Here is an 8,713-nt window from a genome sequence, read left to right as displayed (position 1 = left end):
ATAAATTACAAATCTTGAACAATTGGAAAAAAACAGACTTTCCCAACAGCTAACGTTAGCTAGCACACACACTACTGTAGCATTAGTCCACCAGAAAATATCCTATATGGACACTTCTGCTATGATATAAACTTTGCAAGTAGCCTACCTCCATCGTTATTATTTCTTTTATGGACCTAGACTGTGCCATCAGACTTAACAAGTAGATTAGCATATTGTTTTGTTCTGAAGCATGGCAGCTCAACAACTACGAATATGTGAACCGCTGCAGACACAAGCAGCATAGGTATTTAGAAAGCTGCTTTTTGCATATGTGAAAGAAGTAATTCTCTTTGCTTCATCTCTGGTTTAGTTTGTGCCAAGGAAAATATTTTTGATCGGTGCTGGGCTGCTTGATGAGAACAATGAGACACAACCATAGAGTCAAAACAATGAGCTTAAGGAAGTCAACAGAGCTGCTGCAGAGTTGTACTGTGAGTTACCATGTTACATTATACACAGTCAAGTGATCCAGTGTTAATATATAAAAAAAATATATATAGAAGGAAGGAAAACAAGGCGCTGCACGAGTCACAGTTGAGACAATACTGTGTTGATGCACAAGACCACATGTTATCCATACATTCTAAAGTGCTGTGATACAATCCTCCAACAATCACGTCGTGTCCTCATTTGTACAAGTCTGTCACAAACACCACAGGCCTACTGCATGAATTATGATAAATTATTCTTCAACTGAGGAAAGAAATTAGATCAGGATCATCAAAAGATGACTTTTCTTTTCATGTAGGCTATGTATATATAATGTTGGCCCATCTATCTCCACTCAGCCGGTGCTCTTTTCCATGACAACTTACAATCATAGAGCAGGTAGTGGTCAGATGTGTGGTCCAAGGGCACTTTGACAGGATACATGTTCATCACAGACACTGTATACACACCAAGTTTGTAAATGGCCCCTTTAACCACAACCTTGTGTCACCTTTGAGAAGACAGATGCCTGTGGGCTTCCCACTTCTTACCACTTCATGGTTATACATCATCTGAGAGCTTTATTAAAATCAAATGAGGCCACTGAAGGCTGGGCTCACACACCACAGATCTTTGTTATTTCACTCCACTCTGCTGACGCTAGCCGATAACAATAACATCAAACACTTCTCCCTTCACTTTCAGATGTGTTTCTGCTAAAATATGTGCTTTTCATTTGACTGAATCTCCCTAAATACCGACCAAATCCAAATCAACTGTTTTTTTTTTTTTGTTCTTCTTGTTTTTCATGCTTTTTGTGCTGGTGACCTGCATACTAACACTGCCTCTTCCGTGCTGCCACAGGCACCCATCTTTTGGCATTTAGTTTCATGTAAATGAAGCATGATTTACAGTGTGTAAAAAAAAAAAACATTTGAGCTCTCAAACACCTTCCACATGTAAAATACACACTGACGTTCAGCTGCATTGTAATAATTAATTCTTCTTCATTGTGTTACTCTTCAGACTTCAATCATCTTTACTCTGCAATTTGATCGACAGCATCCTCATCAAGCAGATTACAAATTGTATCTCAAACACACTCTAATCAGCTGCTGACAAAGTCATAGCTGAAGGAGGTGTGTTTTAGTTTAATCATGTGTCTGGTAATGTGTGGGCTAATATAAGAGGCCAAAATACACGATAGTCTTGAGTGTGGTTATACATCTCATATGAGGTTGGCCAGACTGGAGGTAGTCTCTCTGCGAGCCTGATGGTCCATGTGTCCAGAAACGGTGAAGATGCTCAAAACCCGGTCCACCAGCCTCCGTCCGTGCCTCGTCCTCTCAAGCAGGATCACCACAACAGAGTATATCCCAACGCCCACCACCGCCGCCCCTCCTCCGGCCAGCAAAACCACTCCAGAGATGTACATGTCATTGAGGGCTTGGCCGGGCTTGGGCATGTGGTTAGCCAGGGCCAGGCGCAGTAGGACCCCTCCGCAGATCAACAGCGACAGCCCCGTGATCAAAACCACGAGGAGGTCGGATAAACCGCCGCTTTTAAGCATGTCGATCCGCCGCCGGCTTCGCACACAGTTCATGTCCTGCACGGCCGAGCTGAGCAGCTGTTTGAGCAGGACCCCCAGAGCCAGCAGGCAGAGGGCCGTGCCCGCTCCAAGCCGCCATTCGCTGGAGACGCTGGTGGTGGTGGAGAGAAGCCCGACTCCCCCCAGGCCGCAGCCCAGGATCAGGAGCACGGCCACGCAGTAGCAGAGCAGAGACTTGCCGGGATCTCTGAACCACCACAGCTCCACCTGCTCCTCCAGGATGCTGTGCTGGATCTGAGCTGGGTCTGCCGGTCCGTTTAGGCCCAGTTCAGGGCTCCTAGCGCCCCTCAGGGGGGGAAAGTTATCCAGTTCAGGCATACTAATGCCACTCCCAGCCTGCTGAAGAGGGACGCCACCACCACGATGTCCAGAAAAGAATCTTTCAGTGTTTATCTCATGTACCAGTGACTCCCACCGACCGGTGTATTCACCAGTTTTCAGATGGCTCCTTATCTGAAAATCTCAAATGTTCCCGGAGCTGACAGGAAATCTACAGAGGAGATGAATACGATGTACCAAGTGTCCTCCAACACTTGACTGAGCACAGTCTGTTGTAGTTTCACCCGCCGGTCTGTATACAGAGCTTCCACAGCATTTTACGAGTCAGTTCGGGGGGGTTCTTGCTCCTTTGAGGATGAAAATGCTTATCGCTCATACGCACTGGATACAGAGAGGAATCCGTACTGCATCAGCATCCAAGTCCAAACATCCACTGAATGTCCAGTTTGACTTTTGCGGCAGCGGCAGCGGTCACCTGGAAGAGAAGACAGATGAGGATGTTTCAGTAAAGTGTGTGATTCCACCTCCTGTCTGTTCACTGGTGAAGCTTTATTTGCTGTGTGACTTTGCTGGTTGATGAGAGATTTGCCCCAGCAGCTCAGCGCGTTCATATCAATGTGTCTCATGTGATGAGACTTATTGAAATGCTATTAAGAAATACATACAATATAGAGAAATGCATTTTACAGTGTCGAACAAGAGCAATAAGCAGCTGGTTGCTGTCCACCACCCTACTCTCACCCCAAAATCACATGGGATTAGCTCCGCCCCCATGGCCTTATAAGGATACGATGTATGGATGGATGCATAAGAAACAGGCTGGTTTGTTGTAAAATCAAACTTGTGCTGCATTTGAAGCTGAACTATGCCAAACTAACTGCATATCAGACCAGACAATAACTGAGAGCACAGAAACAGATGTGGTCCTCCAGTTCAACACAACACAGAGTCAAGGGACTGTTTAACCCGCCCGATTCAATTGCAACCAACTGAGTGCAGTTACATTAACTCACACAGAAGCTGTGTGTCCCAGTTCAGGGGCAGCAGCCTTTACAAGACTGCATACGAAGTCTGATTGCGTTGCACCAGAGCAACAAAGCTGCCTGTCGTGTTTTAAACTCTACTTCAGATTCAGCGCACAAATGCAACCTTTCTTCTCAACGGGTGGATCCTTCATGGACCAACACATCCCTAGATGCATGGTGCACTGTCAAAGAAAGCAACACCACTGACAAAGAGAATCTTTTTTAAATGTAAAAACTTTTTCTCTTAAAAGTTCAACTAAGCTCAAAGGCTGTTTACAACTGTTAAAACCACCAGCCTAAATGTTTTTTTTGATTAAAAAGTTATGCACGCTAGGTGACAAAAGCCACATTTGCGATGGCATTCGTGGTATCATCCAACTGACTAATTTCAGCTCACTTGAGCTCTAACTTTAAATGTGGAAATGAGTCAACATGCAAGATAAACAGTATTATGGTAACTTTACAGCAGCTAAAAATACGATTGTACACCAAGTTCCATTGGTTGAAGCTCTTATCTCGCTCTGCTGATGAGGAAGTTCACTGTGGTGTGATCACAGCTGCTCCATCCACCAGTGAAACGCTGACGTTCGGCTCAGAGTGAAGTTACTCTTCAAAATTCTGTTTGTGCATGTTTGCAGGACGAGTTGGATTAAAAAAAAAAAATCAATCAAATTCCAGATGCATACACACACACACACACGCACACGCAGGCAATTTCTCTGAACAACCAACTGCTGCTATTTTGCCTTTTTTTTACTATGTAAAAAACTTGGTGTGCTGACACTGGCAACCTTTTCTATCTCTCATTATCACTATGCTAATGAGTTGCCACTACAGAGGCGGTGGATAAAACAAGCATCAGCTGCCAATAGAATAAACAATGACCATCCACACACACACACACACATGCACAAACATGCACACACGCACACAAAATCAAACAGCTAATGCACAAATGTAAATTTTCTCCCTCTCATCCTCCAAACACACACCCACAGCAGCTCACTTGATGAATCCTCTCATTTGAACTCTCCAGAACCTTAAGACCAATTAATCTTCTTCCCTCCTCTATGTGTTTGTGTGTGTGCATCATCTACACTTGTGCTGTTGTAATGTTTTACCACACATGAGGTGAAGTCTCATTAACACCTGATTCACTTTACCTCCTTATGTTCTTTTTCTCAGCATCTTGAATCTCTTTCTACTGGAGTTTGTAACCTCATCACACCCTTCATAACACGATCATGTAAACATATACAGCACACAGGCACACAAGCACGCACATACACATACACACACACACACACACACACACACACACAAACAAACATCCTCAAGGTTATGGCTGGCGACAGCTTGTCTTTAAAAACCTGTCAGCGGCTTTATTTCTATCAAAGTCAGCAGTGCGCGGAACAAGCCCAGTGCCCCAACACAAGCTGACAGGAGTTACAGCTTGTCCTCACTGGCCGTGGATTTTGCTAACACAAACACTGCTCTGCAAAATAAAAAAATATGTCAGTCTGAGCAGAGTATAACATGATCTCGCATTCAGTCTGGAAACTCGGCGGCGGCACCTCTTGGAAAACCTTCTGAGAAGAAGCGACAGAAACATTTCCATCAGATTTTATTTCCCCGCAGCCTGTTTAGAAAAGACTATAAACTAAATGTATGATCACATTGGGTATTAGCGTGGACAGGTACTGCCTTGTACAGAGGCAGAGTGGTAACAACGGTGACATGGAGAGATATGAGGTGCATACACAAGGTGTGAAATGAAGAGTGAGGTAATTACAGCAGAGGAGGAGGGGTGTTTATTGGCAACATGCTGTTCTGGAGGCTCTTCACATTCTGTGTGTGACGGATGATAGGCTCTGCATGTGTGTGTGTGTGTGTGTGTGTGGAGAGTGTTTTTTCCAAGAGAGAACAGTTGTAAATAAGTAATAGGGGGTGAGGATAGAAGACGTACACGTGTTGCCAAGTGTTGATTTACTTATGATGTTTGAACGTGTATGTTTCATTAAAGAAATAGAAAGTAGAAAGCTGAGTTTGTGTGTGTGTGTGTGTGTGCATGTGAGTATGAGTGTGTGAACTTGTGTGTTTGTTGAGTCACTAATTAATCCCAGCTGGTTTGAGCTCAGTGTCACTGACAGGTAGAGCCACAGAAATAGCACCATAATTGAGGTGTGGATCTCTTATGTTTTCCTGTTTTTTTTTTCTTCGCGTGTGAGGTTTAGGCGCCAAAGGTGTCAAAAACAATATGTGCAAAACTCCACCACCACCACCACCACCACAACCCAAAGCTCTCTCTCTCTCTCTTATTAATGCTTTGAACATATTGCCTCTCTTCATACAGTACAAGTTCATGAAACATCATTTTCATCATTAGTTGGCTCAGAGCGAAGCGGAGCGCAGAAACAACTGGGTGATAGAGCGAGAGGCGATGGCATGCAACAAAGATCATGAGATGAAATCGAACCCGTAATGACTCCAGTATATCTTAGTACCATGTTGTGTTTCTCACACTCTGATCCCCCCCCACACACACAGACACACACACAGAGACACACAGCCGCTGGACTGTGTCTGCCTTTCCTCTTTTATCACTTATATGACCTCTAGACTCTATATCAGCCGTGTCATACTGGCCTCATAAATATCTTTACAAAAGCACTGACTCACTGCTTCACTCTCCACTGGTCTCCTTTTAAGTGATAGAAAACAGGTGCGGAGGCACAACAATTTACACAGCTTCACACAACTCACTTCTTCCAAGGACCACGGCGCTCTGATAATCCCAAATTAAAGTCACTAAAGAAATCGTTACACTGTGCAATTTTGGGGGCCGTCAGAGAAAACTGGTGAAAATCTTTGCTCATCGATCCAAAACAGGAGCCCCTTGATGGCCAATTTGGGGGCTTTAGTAAGTAGAATAAATCTTGCGTAACTTGATGTGCGCTAAATGTTCATGATCATTGTTGTTGTGCAGCGTCAAAGACACGTTTAGTCATTTCAGTCCTTTACACCTGTGCATTAAAGCCTTCACACCTTCACTGTGAATAATCACACTACTCCCACAAAAATCTTTGCATATTCATGCAAATACAGATGCTAAATATGTATAAAATAATAAGTATAATAAGGATATGGATGATCCACTTCATCACTTCATTTTGCCCAATTAGAGAGGATTGCACTGACAAGCCAAAACCGAATGTGACAGCAGCTCTAAAAGCATTGGTTGTATCAACATATTTCACTGTCTGAAGTATCTCACAGAAGCTATAGAAAGCAGCACCAGTGGTCATTATCACAATTTATTTGAAACAGATACTGAGAACATCCTGAATGGGCTTCTTTTAAGTGACAGGGATAATAAATGTGTCCTGGATGCTCAGCTCAACACCGGAAAAAAAATCCGAAGTGACTGAAGACTGGCTGACGCTAACGGTCCAAACACTCTCTGTTATGCTAATGCCCAAGAGCAATGATGAAAAAAAAGTCCAAGAGATAATCATAAACTGTGGACATATAGAGCATCTTTTCCTGCCTCTGTTCCACTCTGTGTGTCTACCTGCCTCTATGTTTTCTAGCCTACAAGGTCGCCAGAGGAGCTGTGCTTTGGAGTAAGAAAAAAAACACATACACACACTATACTGCACTCCAATTACCTGGGAAGCTTTGGGACTCCGGTATTCCCCCCTCTGTTATGTTGGCCCGCTGAATTCATTTCACCGGCCATTAGTGTCTCATTTTATTGTTGATGTGTGGTTCTTTCAAAATTGGTTGTCTGGCATTGTATGCTAATCAGAAATGCCGGTCAGCAGTTGGGAGAGTGGGATGGAGGAAGGCAGCAACATCCTGTGGAAGTGGAGGAGCCAAAAGATTTTGCCTTTAAGAAATTCAGGTGGGATTTTTTTTAGTCGGGGGGAAACTGCGGTTGCCCCAACACGAGGTGGATGTTTGATCAGTCAGCAGAGGTGCGATGCAGGATGCTATAACTTAGATGAAGGTATACAGTACATGCACATGCAAAGGAGCCATATGAAGTTCCCCTTTTTCTGTCAGTCAGAAGCTTTTGGAGTGGAGTGGAGCTGCTTGGAGTGTGGAAATCACAATGAGAAAAGCTGCTTGTTTGTGTGAAAAAAAAAAAAAAATCCCTCCTGCCTGTTGATTTGCATGTTAAAATAACAATATTTTTTGCAGCTTTTCTTACTGTAATTCATGTAGATCACAGAGGCCAGGAGGAAAAAGATGCACAGGGCTTAGAATGAAACTTTTGTGGTGTTTGGAAAAACTTCGGTGACACTTTTAGAGTGCGGAGCGACTTCTCCTTCGGCATTTTAAGATCTGTCTTCTTGTGGTTTCCTGTTTCTTTCAAACAATGTTTTCTATATTTAGAATTGTATCAATGTTTGCATCTTCTCCTCTCCACACAAGCACAGACATGAGATATTTCTCCCCAGTAATCAAAAAAAAAAAATGTCAGGCTCAATTTTCAGGAAAAAAAACGAGGTTCTGGTCTGGTCCTTCTGCTCACTTCCCTACTGTTTGAGGTTTTTTTTAATCTGTGGCCGTGGGTTTGGCTGAAGGGGAGTCCATGGGAGGCTGGGTGATGTGTTGCTGTGGTGACAAAGCAATACTCTCCTCCTCCTCCTCCTCTCTTCTTCCTGTCTCCCCCTGCTGACACTCACCCCCTCTCCTCTAGTCAGGCGTTGATTCTCTTTGCGTCCCCACAGGCAAAGAGAGGGGTCAGGGTTGGCTCCATCTGTCTATGTGATGGGCATCGGTGCCAAGCGCCACGGGGGCTGGAGGGAGAGGAAAGAAGACTCGTGCGGAGTGGGAGGGTAACGGATGTTTCTGAGCTGTCATCTGGGACTCTGAATGGGGCAGAGGCTGAGGCTGAAGCTGGGGCTGGGGAGAGAAGAGCGGGATAGGGATAAGGGAGTTAGAGGAGATGCTTGGGGGTTTGGGGGGGGGCAGGGATAGTGCTGAGACTTCACTGCTGTTCTCAGGGTTGCAAATGTGGCGAGCAAAAGAGAAATGATGCTGAATAGGTCTTTATACGGACAAGCTGGATCTTTCTTTCTTCTCTACAGTGACAATGGACAGCCGAGGCACCCAGGGAGCCTCACTCTGTTCAGGAAACAGTGAGAAGACAAAGGCTGAGTCAGTGTCACTGTCCTCACTCTGTCAGGGATCACAAGGAAAACCTAAGATACAAAGAGAAAGTGGCAGACCTTTACATCCGCTGCACAGACTGTACTGTAAACTCGTCCCTATGGCTCATCCTATCAGGGCTTATCTGTTTAGTCCCTGACTCCCTTCCCTG

General features: G+C 44.5%; 1 protein-coding gene across 1 annotated transcript; it reads right to left on the bottom strand.

Moving 5' to 3' along the window:
• Nucleotides 1-1,278: 1,278 nt before the first annotated feature.
• tmem125a (transmembrane protein 125a) lies at nt 1,279-8,295 on the bottom strand. The gene is made up of 2 exons (XM_085774950.1): nt 7,053-8,295; nt 1,279-2,834 (listed from the first exon to the last, which is right to left on the bottom strand). Exon 2 carries the CDS (start codon nt 2,396-2,398, stop codon nt 1,700-1,702), a length of 699 nt encoding a protein of 232 aa, XP_085631076.1. The 5' UTR covers nt 2,399-2,834; nt 7,053-8,295; the 3' UTR covers nt 1,279-1,699.
• Between the last annotated feature and the right edge of the window lie 418 nt (nt 8,296-8,713).

The sequence above is a fragment of the Trachurus japonicus genome, chromosome 4 (assembly GCF_045865225.1).
Source record: "Trachurus japonicus isolate A0001 chromosome 4, Traja_1.0".
Taxonomy (NCBI): domain Eukaryota; kingdom Metazoa; phylum Chordata; class Actinopteri; order Carangiformes; family Carangidae; genus Trachurus; species Trachurus japonicus.
Note: the sequence above shows the minus strand (reverse complement) of the source record. Positions and strands in the feature narration are given on the sequence as shown.

Coding starts and splice junctions, on each gene's coding strand:
- tmem125a (XM_085774950.1), bottom strand. CDS start 2,398: ATGCCTGAACTGGATAACTTTCCCCCCCTGAGGGGCGCTAGGAGCCCT.